Here is a 22874-nt window from a genome sequence, read left to right as displayed (position 1 = left end):
AAATGAAATTAAATTACATGTTTAACAAAATCTACAAGGATTTTTTAACGACTCGCTAAAATCAAAGACTTTTCTCGTATATTACAAATATGTATTTTTTTAGAATCGATTCAGCCGTATTGTTATAAATTAACAATAAATATTTTATATCAGAGGGGAAGGTATGCGGTTGTCCCTTTGAAATTCTTTAAACGATAAACCTGATATTTTAAACAATATATTCTCATATAGGGTCAACAGTTCTAGTAAAAATTAAAAAAAAAATTTTATTGAAATTTGTTCACCCAATTTCTTGTTGTAACGGATAAAAAAATTTGTACCACGCACGCGCACACACACACACCCGACATACACACGCATAGATATGTGCATACTGATACACATTTAAAAAATATCGAAATTCTTTTCTACGAGAAGTTAATTAAAATTAACGAGCTAATGCTTTCACAAATTGTCTATGCTTGTGTGGCGGTCGTGATCAAAAAGAATGAATCAACTTTGTAAATAAAGTTAAATCTCGTGTTTTACATCGAACGCCCGCTATTTTTATTAAAATGCTATGCATAGAAATTTTGAAAATAATAGATGGACAATCATATAGAAGTCATAGAATTTAGAAAATATTCTTTTGCTTTTTATTTTTTTCATAAAAATTGCAAAACTACATCTTTTCATGTTAGAGGATGTATAACATAACAATTGTTTAAAAGAAATTAAACTTACGAAATATAAACTACGCTATGATCATTAGCATATTTTATCAATGATGTATAAATCTTTAAATTTATTATATTAATATTTCTCTGTCAACGATCAACACTATCGTTTTCTTCTTATAATTTAAGAGATTCCTAATAAAGGATATATCGCGTAAATAAGACGATTCATTTAATAAAATATTTGTAGTATTATTCGTAAGGCGTGTAAAATCGTTTCCTATAATAGGTTTTAAACGTTTCGTATCTTCTCATTAGGTATTTTACCTAAAAAAATCATGCGCTTATTTGGTATTTCATTTAAAAAAGGGAAAAACCGTAGGACAGTTTTTCATCGTTTCCATCGATAAAGGAAAAAATGTAGTTTTGCACGATTTTATCCTATATATAATTTCAATGTTCGTACCATTTTTTCGTTTGTTCCGGATGATTATTTGACTTCATTTTACTTCTTCTTTCTTCTTACATTCTACAAAAAAAAAAGAAAAAAATAGCAAGTAAAACTGTATTATTTTGGTAACATTTAAGAAAGTGTATATACCATATGTTATTAAATTAAAAATAACGTTACCTTCGTTGCAGTCGTAACATTCTGTTTGATTGATTTGTTATCTTCTTCTTTAGAAAAAGGCATATCAGTTTTAACTTGTTTTTCTACAATAGAATTCACTTCCGCAGAATTTTTTAAAATTTCCGATTCAGACTTTTCGATTTTTTGAATATTTTCTACAACAGTTTCTTGCGATTTATCGCATAGATTGATTTCTATTTCATTGTTTGATGATTCTACTGATTCGTTAACTATATCTTTCTTTGAAAAACCGTTTGGAACACATTCTTCTATTATAGTTTTTGTTTCTATTTCAGATATAGTTATGCCAGTACACCTATTTTCTATATTCTCAACTAATTCCTCATTATTTTCGTCTTGGCTACTATTCTTCGTCTCTTGTTGTTCCGTTTGAACATCATCATTTTTAAGTATTGACATTTGTACTGTACTATCATTTTCAAAGTTTTCCGATCTAGATTCTAAGTTCGTAATATTGTCACACGACGCGTCACTTATTCTTTCTATCGCTTCTTTATTTTCTTTTTTTACATTTTCCTTTTCATTTAATTTTTCATTACTAATAATAGAAGATGATTCTGCTATACTTAGTTGTGCCTTTGAATTATTTTCTACGTTGGAAGATTTTTCTTCCTTTAATGGTTCTTCTGTTCTATTTTCCTGAGAAACTGAGAGCTCTTTGTCCTTTGATTCCTTATCTATATCTTTACAGCTAGGTTCAGAAGAAAGTGGACATTCAGATATGGATGAGCCAATTATTTTTTCCTCTGAACTTATTTCAATTTTTTTTTCAGTCGTGGAATTTATATTAAATTCCATTTCTAATCTTTGTTCAAGTAGTTCGAAGATATTCGTTGGAGTGAGTTGTCCATTACTATTTTCTAATAATGCAGATCCTTTATTTAAATCATCTTCTTTTTCTTTAGATTCACCAGATGTTCTTGTAGTCGAATCAGTATTAGTCTTTGCGTTTTTTTCATTTAATTGCTCGATCAAGGATCTTCTTTCACGTTGGAACATTTTACACAAGTCTTGAAGCAAAGCTAATCTTTCCTTCAATTTCACCAATTCCGACTCTCTTGCTTGCTTTTCATATACCATGTCAACAAAAACTGTATTGCTCTTCTCCCATCGTTGTTTCCACAAAGTAGTTTCTTTCTCCAAAGCAAGTATCTTCTTAGACATCTGTGTAAAAAAAAAAGATTCAGTATATAAAATTTTAAAAGGAAAAAATGTAACATAATTACCAACCCTTTCCATCTCTTCGTTAAATTCTCCGCAAACTTTATTACTTCTTGTAAGAGAATTTTGAAATTCGTCATATTTATTGGTGTATAAATCAATTTGACTTTTCATAGCAGCTTCTGCTCCTTGTAATTCTTGAATTCGTGCTCGATATTCTGTTAATGTCTAAAAAAAGTATCTATATTTAAAGAATATTCTATTATATTTAAAATTGCGGATATTTATTACTTACAAGCAAGAGTTGTTCCTTTTCCCTTAAGAAGACTTCTTTTTCTACCGTAGCTTCTATCTTGACCTCTTCAAAGTTGTCACGCGCTATAAGCAACTCCCCTTTCATACGCATATGTTCTTGTAGAAGTTGTTTTTCTTTAACCGCAAGTTCATCACATAATGATTTGAACAACTTATTCATTTCTAAATTCTCTTCCTGCATCTTTGCATTCTTTTCAAGAGTTAAATTCATTTGTTGATTGATATGAGCTAAAATACTTTGAAACTTGCCGGAGAGTTCCTTTCTCTTTTCTTCCTCTTTCTTCAGTCTCGACAAACACTCCTCCTTAACAGTTTTATTCTGTTTCTGTAATTCACGACACAAATTCTCTAATCTTTTCCTAGTTAAAAGTGCCTTATTACGTTCGCTTTGAAACTGCTCCTTCTCTCGTTGCAACAACATTATCTTTTTCTCAGACTGTTTCAAATTTAACAATAATCTCTTATTATCGTCCACAATATCAGAGTATTTCTTAGACATTACATCCAGCTTTTCTTTCATGGTTTGCGCATCGATCACAGCTTCTGAACATTGTTCCCCGGTCTTTTTAATATCCTTCTTTCTACTTTTCTCTTCCTTCGAACGTTTTCTTTCTTTCGTACGATCGATCGGCTTTACCTAAAAAAAGAATTTAAGTTAAACGATAAATCCTAATGCGTACCAACCATAACGATTATTGAATTATACACATAAAACAAATCTTTTTCAACGTAAATTGATATCGACGATCATACAACCATTATGATTAATTCGATTATCCATTGATAGAAAATTGTTAAAGTGTATTTTTCATTAATCGGCGATACGTCGTAATAGTGACAATAATAAATTCACATAGAGGTTAGGTGTATTATTTTAACCGACTTTTACCTCATTCTTTTTCTCCATCGAAGGACTCTCGTCGTTCGAATTTTTATCATTAATCTCGTCCATCATAGGAACATCTGCGAGAAACACAAAAAAAGACAAGGAAAGAAAGATAAAAGAAATAACGTGTTAAAAGGTAACGATATTTATTATTTACTTTCTCTAGCTATGAAAACAGTTAACGCGGAAGCGCGCGCAATAGAGAAACAGAAAGAGAAAAAGAGAAAGAGATAGATAGATACAGTTCTACGCACAGTATTATATAGCTTTATCGTCGTCTCGTGAAAACGAGGGAATTTCACGATACAAGGACAACAAGGACGACCCTTGGCCGAGTGAAAGAAAATATGGCGTTCTATAAGTTCGCGCCACGATATTTATTAATCCGTAGAAAAATAATACTCGCATTATCAAGGAACGTTGATTGTTAAATCGATGTAACTCGGTCCAAAATCCAATACATTCTTCTCGTTCCTCTAACGATCTTTATCGCGATTTATCAAATTTTTATTTGTTTGAAAAAACTTAAAAGTTATGCTGGATATATATATATATATATATATATATATATATATATATATATTACGTGTGTTCGTAAGTACATATAATACGTTAAAAAACTTTGTTGGTTTTTCGAAAGAGAAGAATAACAAAAAAAGAAAAAAGAACACGATCACTCGTTTCCGTCCCTTAGTTTTTATTATACCAAACACTTCGCATTTAACTTCCTCTAACATATGTATATATTCAATCGTTATGTAATATGACACGATTTATTCGAATCGGGGGATCAACGAACGTACATAGATAGATAGAAATAAGTAAATCTGCTCGAAAGTATTTTCTTTTGTAAGTATCGAAAGACGGGATGAAGAAGAAGGGGATCGTGACGTTCAAAGAACAAGAAAACGTTCGACAGAGAGGGAGAGTGAAAAAGAGAGAAAGAGAAAGAGTGGAAGGAAAAAAGAAACAACAAAGAAATAATTTTTACTCGTTCGACAAAGTGCGATGTTGATATTAAACTCGTTTGTACTTGCTGGTATCTATACGTATATGCGATACGTTCGAAAGTAATATATTTTGTTAATAAGAGAATGGTGATGTGCTCGCGCAACAATGGCGAAGATGCGGATGATACGATGGCGACACGGAACGAAACACTGCCAATGCGAGAAACAGAAGGTACCTCCCGAGAAGTCTCGCTTGTTATTTCGGGAATACGTACTCTAAAGCGTTCTAAAGTTAGACTATCGTAGAGACGTTAAACACGAATGTAGTCGGATACTGTGTATCGTATTTGTACGTTTATAAGAAGAAGAGGAGGAGGAGGAGGAGAAGGAGGAAGAAGAAGAAGATGAGAAAGAGGAGCTACTCTCGATGTAATCGTCTCGTCGTTGTTCTTACAGATACTTTAAATGGGGTTTGATATATTACTAAATGTTAATTTCAAAAGAAAAGAAAGGAAAGAACTTATCGAACGTTTCAAACGAAGAGATAAATCGGATTCGAAGAAATAATCCAAATCGACGCGTTTGATGGTTATTGCAAGTATCTTGAATGGTGTTCGATGTATTATTAAATGTTAATTAAAAAAAAAAAGAGAGAGAAAGAAGAGAATTTATTCATTATCGAACATTTCGAACGAAGAGACGATTGGATTCGAAGAAATAATCAGAATCGACGTATTTGATTGTTATTTTTTTTCTTTTTTTTTCTTTTACCCTTTCTCTTTTAAATATGAATCTCCCGCCAATTATATTTCTATCGCGCTATCTATAGGATATTCGACGTACTATTTTTCCATGCTACTTTATCATGCGAGTTTGTTTCTACCGAAATTAGTCTTTCTTATTTAGAAACTATTTTATCGATCGCGATTCTAAATTCGTTCGTCCTAATTGAAAAGTTCTATCGTTCTGTTTGATTTAATGGAAATTAGTGTTTTTCAAGATTGAAATGATTATAAGGTACGATTTATTGTAATCTCTTAGTGAGATTAAACTAATTATTTTTTTGAAAAATCAGTGCATTACAATATTCACGATATTCTATAACAAACGTTGATCATTTAGGATTTTATGTGATTAATCAAATACAAACAATTAAAATACAAAGAAATAGTTAAATTTATCATATATTAATAAATTAGTTAAATTAAAATATATTAATGGAACAGTTAAGTTTATTATAATGAATATTTTATAAATTATTTCGTTTATTAAAGCAAGGTTAATAACGCTCCCATTATATTTCACATTGATGGTATAAGATTCATGTTGGTAGGTATCATGCTCCAGTAAATAAACATAAGGTCTCCTCTTTAAAAGCATCTAATAAAAATGAAACGTTTAAGATGAAGTTTTTACGTGTAAAAGTCGAAGAGTGCACTTTGGTTAATGAAGTGCACGGAAGTGGGAATGGTAATGGCTGAGGACGTTGTAAGATTTTACAATCGTTGATAAAGATAGTACTTTGTCACGTAAATGTTATCAATAAAATCATTTCTATGATCGATCGATGAGTTCAATTATACGAATGAAATTTCATAAGAACGAATGATTATATTTCGGAAAATATTAAATTAAATCGTGCCTTATTTTAATCTATATTTTAAAGTACACGTGATTTCTCAAAGTTTCATCACGGTTCGTCGAATAGTAGTGATCGAAAAAAGAAAAAGAAAAAAAAAAAACGTTGTCGTTCTAAAAATAAGTCGGATCTTTCTCGACGCTCGATACGACATACGAATTCACTAATTCCCGTTTTTCCTCTCTTCAGATCCCCTTCGATCGATTTATTTGCACGATGCAATTTAAAACGAACGATCGTTATGCAAGAACTACGAGAGGAACGATTTGCATCGACTTTATCGTCATTGGCGTTTCTGGCATTGCTTATTGTATGATTATTAACTACCATGAACGAAAATAACCTCGTTGACAATATCCTATCTTTATTTTCTTCCTTCAACGGCGTTCAATGTTCTAATTCGAATCTTTTGTTTTCTTAGTCTCCGTCAAGACGATTTTACTTTCCAAGAGAAACGATCTGTCTGAACTAGAACAAAAAAATAGAATTGCTTACAGATGTACGGATTTGTACGAGTATAGGTAAAAGTATATATATATATGTATGTATATATACATACGTACGTATGTACATGCGTCAAGTGTGTCCTCTTCGGAACGCATACCTTTCCTTTCGTTCGCGCTTATGATAATTATTAGAAGCGGTCCGGATGTGAGTGCCGATAAAATGTTCATCGCAATGTAATACGAATGATCTTATTTGCGTTGGCAAACTTTACCTACCCTTAAAGTTTTCTTAAGACTTACTGGTGATCGTGCCAAAATCGTAATTTCGAGTTCTCCTTAACGATTTTTCATCGATACATGTGCTTTTCTTAATCCATTAAAACTGGGGAACCATGACGTGTCTAACGTGTTAAATCGCATTTAAAGCATTTCACGTGTTAGAGAATATGTGAAATTCCGATTTTCTTTCTTGTCGATCACGATTATAACTTCGTAGTACGAAAATTCCTACGTACGATTAATTCGTCGTCACGTACGTTGGAGCAGCTCCAAATTCAAACGACGATCTATCGAATCGTTTTCTCGTATCTAAGTACTTTAATCGGCATTCGCCGGCAAAAAGATAAAATCGTGTCCTGCATCCTTGAAAAATCAACTCTTCGTTCTTCGTCTAGCATAAGAGAGACATTATCGTTATCGCATTTAAAATTCTTCGTCGACGCGACACGTGGAAGTAGTCACCATGTAGAGAGAATGATCGACGTAGGATGTATTATTTATAAGCATTCACTAGCAACGTCGAATTTCGTGCGAACTTTCCTTTGGTGTGAAAAATATTAGAAAAAAAAGGAGAAAAAAGAAGAAAGATAATGCTACACGAAAAATTCTTTAACAAATAACAACAACAAATCGCAACGATAATAATGATAATAATAATAATAATAATAATAATAATAATAATAATAATAATAATAATAATAATAATAATAATAATAATAATAGACAATGATACTCAACTTGAAACGCTTCTAAAAAACGCATTATAAACGTTACAAATGTAATAACGTCAAACATCTAAATGATTATTAATAATAATTATCAATTATTATTCTTCTTATTTATATCTGTCTTACGACGAAGATACAGAGTTTTTCGAAAGAACATAAAACTAATTAATTCGAACGAGAGAGAGGTCACTAAGAAAGATCACGAAAGAATAATAGCGAGCGAAGATAAAGAAATAATTTTTTTGCTCGTAAATTAGTAATTACTTCTTCACTCGTAGATCTCTCTTAGAGGACGACGTTTCGAAAAGATCCATCTAAGATTCAAAGTAAAGCCCGCGCGAACGTGCGCACTTCGGTCAAGAGTGACGCATGCGCAGTAGTACATTTTCGCGATGAAGGCGTGCACAACGAAGAAAAGACGCGAGCGAACGCGTGTTTTAGATCAGTGAAGCGCCGGCAAAGCCGGAGGAAGGATGTTTCTTTGTAATCATCATCTTTCTCTTCGCTGAGTTTTCCTCCTCGTCGTACGAAATAGAACCGATCAAAGTTCGTAGATTCGCTTTAACGATCGTTCGATTTCACGTTTTTTTTTAAATTTTCTTTCATTTGCAATTTTTTTTTTTTTTTATTGGGTTTCTTTTACGTGGTTTTTCTTTTTTTTTTTTTTAATTCTTACATCTTTCTTTATTCCGCTAACTACATCGAATCGATTCGAGTGAAACAACGAAGTTGATTTCGTGTCACGTTTTCGTGCTCGACCGGAGGATGATTCAAGAAGGATAGGAAGTTTAGAGAAAAAGAAAAAAGAAAAAAAAAAAAGGATTTTCTCATCTCTTCCGGTAAATCAGGAGATAAGCTTAATCGATCTTTCGCATCGTTGCGGAGTCTCTCTCGATCCTCTTTAAGAGAGATCGAAAAGGGAGGAGTCTTTCAAGATCCGATTTGTCTCGTCTGCTTTTTTTCTTTGTTATTTCTCTTTTTTCCTTTTGATTCTTTTCTTCTCTCAACGAGTCTCTTTTGATAAGTCGTTAGAGAATTTTGGAGCAGAGTAGTACGTCTTTTGATTTTAATCGCGTAAAAAATAATCGACGAGCGACAACTGGAGCTTCAAAGTCGTTTTAAAGAAGCAGGTTTTGAGAATAAGCGAAGGGACGAAGGGTCCGGACCCAGATCGGCCGGTGTTGTCACATCTCCGAAAAACGAGTACGAGCAAGGCAAGAAAGCTACAGCATCAGCAACAACGTCGAAAGTGGGGATACGATAAGAGAAAACACTTCGTTTCTCTTTTAACTGATCGTTCGAATAAAACGATACATACGAGGCGTTCGAGAGAATTTATATAAAAAAGAAAAGAAGAATTTATTACCAGTTCAAACGATACTATGATGATGGAGCGAGTATTCGTTGAATTAACAAAGATAACGAACGATCGGAAAGTCGTTTTAAAGAAATAGTAACGTTCTTGGCACGACCGTAAAACTTTTTTATCGATTAATACGAAGAAAGTATATATATATATATATATATATATATTAATTAAAGCGATAGATAAATTAAATCGTTTGATCAAAAAAAAAGAGGGAAAAAAAAACCAGGAAAATGAAAATGATCGAGAAGATAACGTCGAGTTTCCATACGGAAGCTTTGCAAAATGATAGCTTGTCTATCGTTGATCTAGCAAGTACAATGATGACCATGAACGTTACCGTTCCTAATATACCTAAAAGACACGTGACTTTTATTTCTCAAGCAGTACTCACGTTGGTATATATAACCGGTGTTATCGGTAATGTGTCCGCTCTGGTCATTCTCTTTCATCGCGATAAGGTAAAGAAAAAGAAAAGACAATTTTCTTAAATCGTAGAAAATAACAATAAATATTTTCTTTTCTTTTTTTTCTCTCTTTTTTTTTAGAGAAGAAACCGCAAACACTTGCTGATGCTACGTTGCTTGGCAAGCAACGATCTCGTTGCATTATTGGGTATGTTGGTCCAAATGTATATCAGTATCTACGTAGCTGGCGTTACATCCAATCGTGCATTCTGTTCTCTACGAGTCGTATGGAGACTCTTTGGATTATTCAGTGGCTGTGTAGCTATCGTAATGGCCGCTGAAAGATGGTTAGCTTTGACTAGGCCTTTCGTTTATCAAAAGGTAAGGAGACAAAAGATTCCCAATCAAAACCATCGTCACGATATTACATTATGAATTTTCAACAGCTTCGTTTGATAACTCAATCTTCATCCGTTTATAATTAAATTCGAGAGAGCAATATAAGTAGTTACAATGATCATAAAACGCATCGGGCATTTTAAATAGCTAGTTATTCGTTTAACGAGACGTTTGTTTCGTTTTAAAGGAGACCGTAAACTCCTTAATGTGCGAAACAAGAAGGCAATAACAGATATCTACTCTTTTTTTTTTCTCCTTATCTCTCTTCAGGAGTCGAAGTTTAGTGACTCGTACAGACATCCCAAACTTGTTTTCTTTTGAAATGAGTCGATGAGTAAGATAAGCTATGCGTTCCTATTTCTATGTACACACACACACACACATATGTCTGTAACTATGCATATAAGCTCGCTATATGCTATATCGAGTTGACCCATTTCATGATATTCTTTACCAATCTACTTACTAATCCGAAAGAGACTTAAGTAAGTAAGTACTTATTTATTTGTTTATATATCACACGGTAATCTTACAGAGAAACGAATGAACTCTATGAAAATATAATGTTTACGACTCTCACAAATCGTGATCGATGTAAAATTTGTGTTAGAACGTCGTGTCTCACGATTAACATCATTCGTCATTAAAATTCATAGACGTTCGTTCGTTAACTCGACAGATACATATGGGAAACGAGAAGGGAATACTAATTTTCGCTACTTATTTGCACGTTCCTATCTTCGAATTGCTGTTAAGATCGGAATATACGATCAAAAAGTTTCTCACATCTTCATTTTAACGTCCTACGATGATACAGATCTAGATGTCTTCCTTATTGTTACGTTAGAATATTTTCCTTGAATTTCTTCGTTTTATTTTCTGCTTATTTCCTAACTCGAGAGGAATGATCTGAATTATAACCTGATGGATGGGGCGTTAAGAAAATTCTTCGATTTCAACATCCGAAACTACTTTCTGTTACTTAGCCCTCAGGGTATCGAAAGGTAAAAGGTTCTTTTTAGGACGCTCGTCGTTCTCTCTAGTAGACCCTACAAAATTGTATTACACCTACACGAACTTTCCAAATGATTTTGTTGTAAGAGTAATCTTTACGTTTTTTATCAGACGTCTATTATATCTCGATTAATCTTTATCTCGAAATAACGTGTTTACATTGAAAAGTGTGTCGCATGTACGAGTTCCTATTTAGAATTTTAATGGGTACCTATGAAACATAGAAAACAAAAATTAAAAAAAAAAAGAAAAAAGAAAGAGACACGTTTTATCGTCTACACAAAGTTCAAAGATCATTGGTGATACAGATTCTATAAACATTCCTAGTAAAGATAAACAAAGTACGCATGATTTCTTCGAAACGGAGGGTAACTAACATGGGCCCTCTTATTTTATTTATTTCGCATCGTGAAATTTGATAATCGGACAACACGAAAGACTATCGACCAGCTCTCGTTGACTTAATCGCTACGAACACGCTATTTTTTTATTCCACGATTCTCGAATATTCAAGGCTGAGAAAGCATTAATGTAGGTCACAAATTTGACTGTTAAAGTTCCAACCTTATCGGTATATAATCTATCAACTTCCTTTAAGAAATATTTCTTACATGCATTTAGACACGTTCTTATTTCTATGAACGTGTCATTACTATCGTTAATGAGAACGTATTTAAAAAATTATTCTTACCAACTTGTTGTCCCTATTTCATCTAAGATTTCATCTAAGATATTCTAGATATCTCTAGAAGAATTAAAAAACGAGAAAAAAATAAATTTCAAAATTTACATGAACAAAAGTAGTCATTAGCTTCGTGTTTCGATAAGATTTCAACGTTTGATAGTGTAATAGAATTTATCTACATTATTCTTTGATTTAAATGTTATAATTCTTTGATACGAAAGATTCATTCGTTCGTCGAATAAACGTCGATGAATCGGTGGAAAGACGTAAAAGATCAGTTGAGATTATAAGAGTGGATTATGTTTGTGTTATCACAGAATTGGCGTATTCAGTAGACAACTTTTGATCGTAAATTTTAATGCATGCTTTTTTTCGTTAATGCTATCGTATGTTATGTATATATAGAATATTACTATTTTTAGAATAGAAAAGATTAAAAATGTTCAATATATATATATATATATATATATATATATATATATATATATGTATATACATTGAACATTTTTAATCTTTTCTATTCTAAAAATAGTTATATGTATATATATATATGTTCTTAAAGACCACTCAGCAAGGTTTGCAGGTCAGCAATTCATTTCATGAGCACGATCTTAAAAGTACGAAATATCTGAGCGAGTGCTTTACTAGGCGAGAAAACATTTTCGCGGACGATCGACTAGAATCTATCTTTCTTTCTCCTTCTTTTTCTCCATCATTATTTTCTTTTACTCAAGAAAAACGAAAGCAAAATCGAAGAGGAAAAAGAAGACAAAAGGATTGATGAAAATTTATTTTTTATCTTTTATCGTCGTCCTTGAATAAAACGTTTCATTGAGCTCTAAGGATTATCTAGTAGTAAAAATTCGAATCGATCACCCTCATCTTCAATATATACATATATATATATATATATATATATATATATATATATATATAGTATACGAGTGTTAATTTAGATCAATTAATATCATTGAGAAAGACTTTACCCACGCAAAGTCCATACCGTAATTTCTAGGAAAGCCTATCCTTCGATGTAATGGCAGTGAGCATGCGTCTTACCAAGAAATTATTGAGGGTTGATGAGCAATCACGAGTCGATTCGATTCTCTCTCCGAATGAAATACTTTCTCGTGTTACGAAGATTCGGACAGTGACGTCTTTTATTTATATCGATTCTCTTCACGTTCAACGTTCCGTTCTTTAACGCGTAGTAATAGTTGTTGTAAGATAGTAGTAACCGTAGTAACAGTATCTTATGTTCACGATCTAAGCTCTATTTTGACGAACGTATGTATTTTTGCCAGACGCGGATGTTTACAAGGTCCTCGAGAATAGTAGGGCTCTTGAAACGAGACGTTAAATCAATAAAATTCTACGAGAGATTCTTAGATTCTTTATATATATATATATATATATATATATATATATATATATATATATAATATTTTGATCTAAAATAATAATCTTAATATTCGAAGATTATAATTAAAAGGAAAAAGAATCAACGCAAAATGAAGAAAACTAACTGTACGAATAACACGAAATTTGATATAATGATAGAACGTCGTTCTTCCGTAGCAATGCTCTCGAAACGTCAAAGCAAATTTAAAGTTACGTTTGAGACGTCCCAAGTGTCAAAGATGCTCCATTTAAATTAAAAAGAACTCTTGCAACTTCTTCTCTTTCTTTTTTTTTCTGCCTGTTTCAAATTCAATACTTTGTATTCAACAACTTTGCTCTTTCGATCAGCCTTTCTCTCTCTCTCTCTCTCTCTCTCTCTCTCTCTCTCTCTCTCTCTCTCTCTCTCTCTCTCTCTCTCTCTCTCTCTCTCTCTCTCTCGTTTCAGATTTGGTAATATCACTAAATTAAAAAAATACGCACATATTTATTTTCTTCCCTTTTGTTTTTGATTTGACATTAATCTATAAAAAGTAATATTAATACACTTTCGATCAAAATCTTTGAATTTATCGTCTTATTCCTCTAATAACATAGCAAACGTTGCGACGAAATATGAATCATCGAAATAATATATTTTTATATGTCTAACAAAATGTTTAATACGTTATTACATATACTATATTTATTATATATTTATTTCATACCTTGCATTACGTCGATATCGTTCGATATTATTTATCGATCTTATTTATCCAAAAAACAACTAAATGAGAGCTGATATTGTTGTTGACAATATTTTATAAGTTAGGATACACTTTTTGTACTTTGTGATGACGTATCTTTGACCAACGTAAACACGTAGAGGTCACTTCATTTCGAGAAGAAGCTTTCAATTAATTAGAAACCATGTTTTGTGATCACATTCATTCGTCCCTAAGGATCGTCTGAAGAACATTTTCAATGTCACGTGTAATTTCAAGGTTTATAAATACATTGGATTTTATTTTAAGAAACCTATGAATGAAAATAATGACTAATATATTACATATAAGTTCGCGAAACATTTTAATTAATAATAATACATTTATTTTCTTTCTCTTGTTATCGATCGTGCATTTGACGATCGGTAAGATAAAACTTATAACAATGACGAATGAATCCTCGCCCAAAGGAACTATTATTTTATGCAAACGTATTTACATAAAATATGCCATTCTCGTAGAGACTCGATGTCATTGTTCGACGTTGAATACCAACGTAGATAAATACAATTGAAGATTCGTTTCAATTCCTTTTGCGTTCCTCAAAGAATTTTTATACTTCGGCAAGCTTTTCTTCGACTTTAAAGATTAGCGATAGATAGCGATAGATCAAATGAGATAAAACTTTCGCGATAATCTTCGACAAATAAGAAAAGAACACATCGTCGATCACTGTCTCGAATTTTATCGAAATCACGAAGGGTGGTAAATTAAAACGAAGGGTGAATAATATTTCGTTGTCCAGTTTGACTCATCGAATTCTTTGCTTTTCTAAAACGTATGTTTGTACAGACAGTCGCCAGGTTTCGAATCTTAAAACACACTATATTATATAGTAATTGAAGTTTATTGTTTAACGAATAAAATGTCCTTATTTGATTGATCGATCTTTCATCGTAAGCCCTATAGTATTTTTGTTAAAGAGGTCAATGAACTTTTTAGCTCAATCGGTGACATGCATGTATCTTTCAGCAGGTGACGTATCCGGTAATTGTCCGTTGTATGCTAGCACTTTGGCTGGCTGCTCTGTCATTGACCAGCCTACCGGTATTAGGCTTTGGTCTTTATTACAAAGACGATCACTGTGTTCGATATAGAGAGGCTACCGAACTTACTGACATTGCTTATGCATACGTGTGGTTCGTTTTCGGTAAGTGCCAATGATCTTTTGTAACGAGAGTATATATGTCTAGATATATAGAGCATATATATATATATATAATATATCTAAATAATTATGTATATACGTAAGTACGTGTCTAAATATACAGAATACGTATATATGTATATAACTACTTCAAATTAATCGATAAACTCCTCGCTTTTAGGTACTCTTCTCTGTCTATCCATTGTCTGGTGTAATTTAGCAGTGTCCAGAGCGCTAGGTACACTAGGTCGTCGAGCTGGAGCACTGAGACGTATCTCGAGGGCTTCTTCAAGAGCAAAACCGTTGTTAACTGTAACTGGACCCACACCAGAAGTCGTCGCAACTGCCGAGGAAAGAGCATTTGCTCGACTTATGGCAGTGCTTTCGATATCTTTCGTTGTATGTTGGATGCCACAAATGGTAAGAAGAATTTGTTTTTATTATTTTTTTTTAAAAAAAAAGGAAAAAAAAAACATATGTTCTTCTCTCTTTCTCTCTCTCTCTGTTTCTAAGATTATATCCTCTCCTCTTTTCTAAGACATATCGTTATGAAATTCTATCGATAATATCCTCACTCTTGGTGGAAACGAAAAAATCTCAACGGGATAGATTCTTCTTTTTTCTGGATCTCCCTTCTCCGATTACTTCTATTGGGTCAAGGTCAAGTGGCCATCATTCGATGCAATTCGGCTGCGAACGATGCCTTAAGTTGTCACGTAAAACTACGAAGAATAGCCGTGAAAAGAGCCCTCTGATTTATATCACGGAGGGTGAAATCTAAGTTTTTTCTTCTCTCAAATGTCTTTCCAAGCTGTTTGTACGTTCTTTGTACTTTTTTTTCTAGCTTCTTATGAAAACAATGATCGTTCTTATGAACTCATAAATTATAAAAAGAAAAAAAAACATTATAGGTAACAAAGATTTTATATTCTCTTTTATTTTATTTTATTATATTTTTACAAAAAAAAAAAAAAAGAGAGGGAGAAAAATAGTTGGACGTTCAAGATCGGTTGAAAAGTTTGTTATTAATTCGTTCGTCGATAAAAAGTCTTTTATGATGGTAAGTTGTCAAGAACTTCCACGAGGGTTCGTAAATAGTTTTGTTCGAGTGTCCTTCGAGTACGACGTTTCGTCTGAAGAAAATGATCGGACCGTTTTTAGCAAGGCAACCCTGAGGTAAAATAACGTCGTCGAAAAGAACTTAGCTTCCGGCTAGTCGCTTTTATGGGAAGCGATCGTTCTTACGTGACGTGCTTGCAAGGGATATCGGCGTTGACATTTTACTCCTACGCAGTCGAAACGTCAACGATATTTGTGACCAACTCGTTTCTAATAGAACTTTAAAAGCCTTGGAGTTGTTGTTTTTTGTTTCGTTTTATTACGAAGTGTCAATAAGAATCTGTAAGTTTAAATTCTCTAAGTTTCTAATGAAATCGTTCATCGAATAGAAAACGAATCGAAAAGTGTTTTATTTTTCTTTCTTTTTTTTTTTATTTAACGCTATTTTCAAATCAATCACGATTTATTAATTCATTTATCTTTATATTGCATCGTGTTATATAAATTTTCCGATAAAACTGATAGAATACGAAAAATCTATAAATTCACGAAGAAAAGATTCAGCTCTTCAACCAATTCGTAATTTAATATTCAATGGCTACGTATCGTTGTTTTCAAATGCTCTCACGTACGATCCATCGAGACCAACGAAACGTCGCGAAATAGATTGGCTCGATTAAACCGGATATCATCGATAATAACGTAAGGTGTATGTCGACAATTGTTTTATACAGCTCGAACATCAATCCTTTATGTTCGTTTAATAAAAATCTATCTATACGGTGAGGTTGATCAATCTATCAGTTTACGAATAATAGGAAATTCTTAGTCAATGATTTTTGTCGAGTCAAATTCGACGAACTGATATTCGGCTTGGATCAGACTCGACAAAAATTTCGTAAAATTATTAGAAACGATTATAATAAGATACGCGAGGATTCACTTAGTGTCTTTAATTCAAATAGAAATTTCTTGGATGACCATAATCACTTTTAATTATACAACGAGCGTTCAATGTTGGATGACTATAATAACATTTGTCAAAGCAAGGGTCGAACAAACAATTATTCCGTCAATTTATTCAATCGTTTTTTAGATTTCGATTCCGCTCGCACAATTTTCTATGACTTTAACGACAAAGATGGTGACTTTGAAAAGATGTATTCATGCTTTTCACATTGTCGCCGACATTCTTTTGTGCGTACATTTCACTTTGGATCCATATATTTACGTTCTACTTCGAATGCCTCGACCAAGGTTCCGTTTGTTAAAACCACTTTGCAAGATCTGTTGGCCAGCCAGAAGTCGATCGAATTCGTTCACAGGTGAGATTCGATTTTATTTTTTTTTAATTAATCTTTGTTTTTATTTTCATTTTTCCATTCGATAACCCTAATTAATCGTAATATAAATTTTAGGAACAGGAGATAATCATTGCAGCAGTGGTGATCCACCAACCCCTATAACCGAAGCACCCTCGACACCCGTTAGCGAGGAACACGAATCTGAATTAGCAACTGTCAATGTTTGAGATCGATATGTGTCGATCGTATCGATCTCATTAACGATTTTACGTTTACACGTTTACACGAGAATTATTCTCTGATGTACCAAAGTTCTATATATCTATTTCTCATTCACTATTTCGTGTTTACATTTCTGAATTAAATTTGGGACAAAATCGAGGCATTCCATGAGAGTTAGAATGAAGAAAAAAGGATGAAAATTTTATTTGAGATTAGAGTATTGCAATTATAAATATCTATGGATATTTGTGTACTTCTTTTTTCTTTTATATATACTATATATATATATTGTCGAAGGTTTATGCATGAAACGACTTTTCATCGAGAACTCCAGTCATTTGCTTCGCGCAAATGACAGTGACGTTGACAGTTCGGATACAAGCCTAATCTTTCGACAATCTAATTACGATCAAACGTACTACGAAAATAATCGACATTTTTTTTTTTTTATATTTATATTTTATGATTCGTATATTTTGAAAGAAATTGATGTAGGATTGTATGATTCGATTGTATGATCGACGAATTTTAAACGTTTATTACGTTCGATTAAAAACGTGAAATAAAAGGAAATATTTAAATATACGTTTCCAAAGCACAGTTACACGATCCAAATTATTCTACATAAATGTATATACATTGTAAATGTTGACATCTGTGTAGATATGTTTCTAGTCAGAGTGAACCGATGTAACTGTGTAAAAAAAAAAAAGAAAATACATCCACATACACGTCAAAAAAACGAAAAAAAGAAATAAAAAGAGAAATTTCATTCGTTTCCAATGCAAGAATATCAAAATAAGGAGATCGATTATTCTCCGTACGATGTTAATCGTTACGCGCGTGCATTTCTTTCTTTTTTTTTTCTTTTTTATATTTTTTAAAAAGAAATTTTACTCGTGCCATTTAATGATGCTGTTATTCTAAGTGTATTATGTGTGTACATGAATACATATTTACATATAAAATAAGAGTACACGTTAAGAGGAACGAACATATTATTATCATTACTAATAATAGATTTATCAATAATTTTGCACATCGTGATCGCATATCGTTCGATCCGTTCGTCTTATTTGATTTTATATATATATATATGTATATATATATATATATATATATATATATATATATATATGTTCTCCTCAACGAAAATGATATTTATTGTGTAAGAGAAGTATTCATGTATAAGATATTTTTATTAACCATTTATAAATTTTAAATCATCTTTGAAATGATTACATCAACGAGCATTTATAATTGTACATAAGAATGTTATATATAGTTAACTATAATCAAATGTACTGTCTATTGATTGTGACGTACAATCGCAGGCGATGTAAAGCACGCAGATGATATCTATTAAAAGAGAAAAAAAAGTCACATAATTGTCAAATAAATATATACATACATAATAAACGATGATACATTAATCCTTGAACATTATTTTTCATAACTCCTGCTTAACGTTGGATGATGTTTTCAATAATAACGCGAGAAAAGGAAAATACATATAATACAAATATATTTACGATATATATTATATATCCCTTTAGCCATTTATAACAGCCAGATCATATAGTCTCGTATCTACACAATTTTAACACGAGACTGTTTTCTATTACACACTAAAGATGCATCCAAGCATTGCATTGGTACGGTTATTGACCGAAAGTATAAATAAATAATGCATTTTTCCATCTCCTTGTAAAGGGGAAAAGGGAAAAATGATACAGGGGAAAGAGAGAGAGAGAGAGAGAGAGAGAGAGAGAGAGAGAGAGAGAGAGAGAGAGAGAGAGAGAGAGAGAGAGAGAGTGAGAGAGAGAGAGAGGAAGAGAAGGAGAGAGAGAGAGAGTGAGGAAGAGAAGGAGCGAGAGAGAGAAAGAAGAAGAGAAGGAGAGAGAGAGAGAGAAAGAACACGAGATATTCTTTTCAAAAACACGTAATAGAATAATTTTCGATACATCGAACATATGATCGATTCTTATTCTTCTATGAAAGACAAATGTCAAAGGCAAAACGTTTATCAACATAATTTGCTTTTTTTTTTAATCTTTTTTTTTTCCTTTTTTCTTTTCTTTTTTTTTTTTTTTACACTTATGTTTTAATTTTCTCTTTCAAAAAATAGATTATTTCCACGAAAAGCTCAAGCTCTTATCTTTTGTCTATACGTATATTATTTAAAGTCCGCTTTTGATATGGATTCATTTATGTTACATATAAAAATATGTAACCCATGATCGCGTGTTCTTTTTCTTTTTTTTTTTCTTATTCTTTTTTTTTTCTTTTTTTGTTTTGTTGTAATTACAACATGTATTATATAGATAAATTTGAAATAAGAGCGTACATATATTTTGTTTCCCATAAATATTATTTGTGTCGTTCAATCTAAGAGAAAATATTATTCGAGAATGTGCACGTGCAGTAAATTTGATTAAAGATATTCGATTAATGTTTCATTCGTTCACACAATAAAGTGGCACAAATATACGATCGAAGAATAATAGATATAACTTTGTATATATCGTCATATGTAGTTTTCATTCAGTCTTAAATTAGCAAAATTACAATTACCTTTTTCTTTTTTTTTTTTTACTTTTCTTCACACTTGAACACATATTTATTTATATTTACACATCGATATTATATCGAACAACTATATATTTCATAATAGAGAAAATAATTTTTTATAGGCTTCTCATCCCTTAACATTCATACCATATAGCGTTTCGATGTTACGAATCATTTTCATTGATCAAGTGTGAAGCAATTTTTTAAAATTTCTTGATAATAAATTATTGTCAAAACGTACTTCGCGTTAATTTATAATACGCATGTAAGCATAGGAACCACAAGAGAGTTAATCATAATGTAAGGACGACTTCGTTTCAATAATTTGCACTCTTCTTTTGATATGGATAATTGTATCATTTTCATTGTCTACATTCCCGTGTATACCCATAAACGCACATACATACACGCATACATACACCTCATACACGCCCGCACACCATACACATATACACACACATAAGACGTGATATATCTTCAATTGAAAACTATTATTTTTACATAGAATCTTTTCACGGAATACACGGACACATTAATTTACATCATTTAAACATTCAAAATGAATAACGAGGTACATTTGGATTTTGTTGTATCATCAAAGAACAACGATAAAATCTTGTCAATATTTTAACATTCGTTAGAAGTGATGAACCTTTCAATCTCATCGTTTAATTTAGGCCATTTAAAACGTTATAAGCTCGTTTTCAAAGCCCTTTCAGGTACCGCACATTAATGATTATCGTTTCTATTATAACAAGATATTGACACATTATGAAATTTTTATTTTCCACTGTCCTACTAATTCTAGCTCCGACGATAATAAAAGATTTATGCTCGAATAATAGACTAGCACAGTCCTTAGAGATTTTATAATTTTTTAGAGAAAGTTCAACCAACACCAATGACAACGACGGATAATTTTTCATGATAAGTGCCTTCAATGTAATTTACTGGACAAATTCAACGGCAATGGTCAGAATTCTTTCCTCGAACGAATCCAACTAAAGAAGAAAGAGAGAGGGCGAGAGAGAGAGAGAGAGAAGAAAAGAAGAAGAAAAAGAAGAAAAAGAGGAAAAGGAACTCGAAACGAACTCGAAACTCGAAAAAAAATCCTTAAGCAAGATTTTTATCATCCTATCAAACAAATTTGACTTCGTTCTCTCGATGACGGAACTTTTATCCTGGTTCTGACGCACTCCGCCAGGAGTAACCAAAGATCCCTGAAAAATCGTCGTGTCGATCCTTCCGTGTTATCCGAGATCGGCACAGTGTTACAGTGTTCACAGGTTGGCTGCACATTCGACAAGAACGATTCCCGCGACATGTCGTGCCGACTATTGTGAACCGCGACCATCTGCTAAAAATTTTTTTGACCAAGACACATTTTACCGGACGAACTAATACGATCTTCGATATTTTTTCTGTGTAATTTAAGAAAAGAAGATCGATACCTTGGGCTGTGCACAAAAACATCACACCTTCCACAAAGGAAGATGATTCGTCGAATCTTCACGTCCTGTTTGTAATTCCGCGGATGCTTGAGGTCCCCTGAAATCTTCGTAACCATCGCCACCAGATATCACCAAGAGTTTACCACGATTAATGTTATTCTGATGCACTTTCTTCGATTTCAAAGAGTACCGATTCACTTCTGGTCGTGGCTCTGGTTTCGATGGTGTACCGATTTCCACGCATGTTAGAAACCTCACGTGTCCCGTGTGTCCGTTAGGTATTCCTTTGAGAAAAAAAAAAAAAAGAAAATACATCCACATACACGTCAAAAAAAATCCACATACACGAAAAAAAGAAATAAGAAGAGAAATTTCTTTTTTTTTCTTTTTTATATTTTTTAAAAAGAAATATTACTCGTGCCATTTAATGATGCTGTTATTCTAAGTGTATTATGTGTGTATATGAATACATATTGACATATAAAATAAGAGTACACGTTAAGAGGAACGAACATATTATTATCATTACTAATAATAGATTTATCAATAATTTTGCATATCATGATCGCATATCGTTCGATTCGTTCGTCTTATTTGATTTTATATATATATATATATATATATATATATATATATATATATATATATATGTTCTCCTCAACGAAAATGATATTTATTGTGTAAGAAAAGTATTCATGTATAAGATATTTTTATTAACCATTTATAAATTTTAAATCGTCTTTGAAATGATTACATCAACGAGCATTTATAATTGTACATAAAAATTTTATATATAGTTAACTATAATCATTGATTGTGACGTACAATCGTAGGCAATGTAAAGCACGCAGATGATATCTATTAAAAGAGAAAAAAAAGTCACATAATTGTCAAATAAATATATACATACATAATAAACGATGATACATTAATCGGAGAACATTATTTTTGATAACTACTGCTTAACGTAAGATGATGTTTTCAATAATAACGCGAGAAAAAGAAAATACATATAATACAAATATATTTACGATATATATTATATATCCCTTTAGCCATTTATAACAGTCAGATCATATAGTCTCGTATCTACACAATTTTAACACGAGACTGTTTTCTATTACACACTAAAGATGTATCCAAGTATTGCATTGGTACGGTTATTGACCGAAAGTATAAATAAATAATGCATTTTTCCATCTTCTTGTAAAAGGGAAAAGGGAAAAATGATACAGGGGAAAGAGTGAGAGAGAGGAAGAAAAGGAGAGAGAGAGAAAGAGGAAGAGAAGGAGAGAGAGAGAAGGAACACGAGATATTCTTTACAAAAATACGTAATAGAATAAATTTCTATACATCGAACAAATGATCGATTCTT

The 22874-nt window shown here is 32.1% G+C and overlaps 2 protein-coding genes across 7 annotated transcripts; one reads left to right on the top strand and one right to left on the bottom strand.

The window, feature by feature from the left end:
• Positions 1–28: 28 nt before the first annotated feature.
• LOC127064175 (gamma-taxilin) lies at positions 29–4861 on the bottom strand. 4 transcript variants are annotated; one of them, XM_050994832.1, is made up of 6 exons: positions 4662–4861; positions 3674–3747; positions 2765–3421; positions 2539–2697; positions 1288–2472; positions 29–1185 (listed from the first exon to the last, which is right to left on the bottom strand). In XM_050994832.1, the coding sequence occupies exons 2-6, from the start codon at positions 3737–3739 to the stop codon at positions 1162–1164; spliced, it is 2091 nt and encodes a 696-aa protein (XP_050850789.1). In that variant the 5' UTR covers positions 3740–3747; positions 4662–4861; the 3' UTR covers positions 29–1161. The 4 variants fall into 4 exon arrangements, with proteins under 4 accessions (XP_050850789.1, XP_050850788.1, XP_050850787.1 ...); XM_050994831.1 differs by lacking the exon at positions 4662–4861 and adding an exon at positions 3828–4178; XM_050994830.1 differs by lacking the exon at positions 4662–4861 and adding an exon at positions 3925–4178.
• Positions 4862–7975: 3114 nt separating this feature from the next.
• LOC127063949 (prostaglandin E2 receptor EP3 subtype) lies at positions 7976–18913 on the top strand. Of its 3 annotated transcripts, XM_050994323.1 has the most exons (7): positions 8013–8551; positions 8837–9539; positions 9627–9866; positions 14718–14895; positions 15074–15312; positions 17048–17276; positions 17370–18913. In XM_050994323.1, the coding sequence occupies exons 2-7, from the start codon at positions 9312–9314 to the stop codon at positions 17480–17482; spliced, it is 1227 nt and encodes a 408-aa protein (XP_050850280.1). In that variant the 5' UTR covers positions 8013–8551; positions 8837–9311; the 3' UTR covers positions 17483–18913. The 3 variants fall into 3 exon arrangements, with proteins under 3 accessions (XP_050850282.1, XP_050850281.1, XP_050850280.1); XM_050994324.1 differs by having other exon boundaries at positions 8007–9539; positions 14721–14895; XM_050994325.1 differs by lacking the exons at positions 17048–17276; positions 17370–18913 and adding an exon at positions 15431–17038 and having other exon boundaries at positions 7976–9539.
• Positions 18914–22874: the final 3961 nt, after the last annotated feature.

The sequence above is a fragment of the Vespula vulgaris genome, chromosome 5 (genome assembly GCF_905475345.1).
Source record: "Vespula vulgaris chromosome 5, iyVesVulg1.1, whole genome shotgun sequence".
NCBI classification, from domain to species: Eukaryota; Metazoa; Arthropoda; class Insecta; order Hymenoptera; family Vespidae; genus Vespula; species Vespula vulgaris.
The sequence above is the reverse complement of the archived record's forward strand: the minus strand, read 5'-3'. Positions and strand labels throughout refer to the sequence as shown.

Excerpts from the sequence above, each read along its gene's own strand:
- LOC127063949 (XM_050994323.1), top strand. The coding sequence starts at position 9,312 with ATGAAAATGATCGAGAAGATAACGTCGAGTTTCCATACGGAAGCTTTG. Across the intron at positions 14,896-15,073 it reads ATACGTGTGGTTCGTTTTCG|GTACTCTTCTCTGTCTATCC; the intron begins GTAAGTGCCAAT and ends CCTCGCTTTTAG. Across the intron at positions 17,277-17,369 it reads TCGATCGAATTCGTTCACAG|GAACAGGAGATAATCATTGC; the intron begins GTGAGATTCGAT and ends TATAAATTTTAG.
- LOC127064175 (XM_050994832.1), bottom strand. The coding sequence starts at position 3,739 with ATGATGGACGAGATTAATGATAAAAATTCGAACGACGAGAGTCCTTCG. Across the intron at positions 3,422-3,673 it reads CGATGGAGAAAAAGAATGAG|GTAAAGCCGATCGATCGTAC; the intron begins GTAAAAGTCGGT and ends TTCTTTTTTTAG. Across the intron at positions 2,473-2,538 it reads TTAACGAAGAGATGGAAAGG|ATGTCTAAGAAGATACTTGC; the intron begins GTTGGTAATTAT and ends TTTTTTACACAG.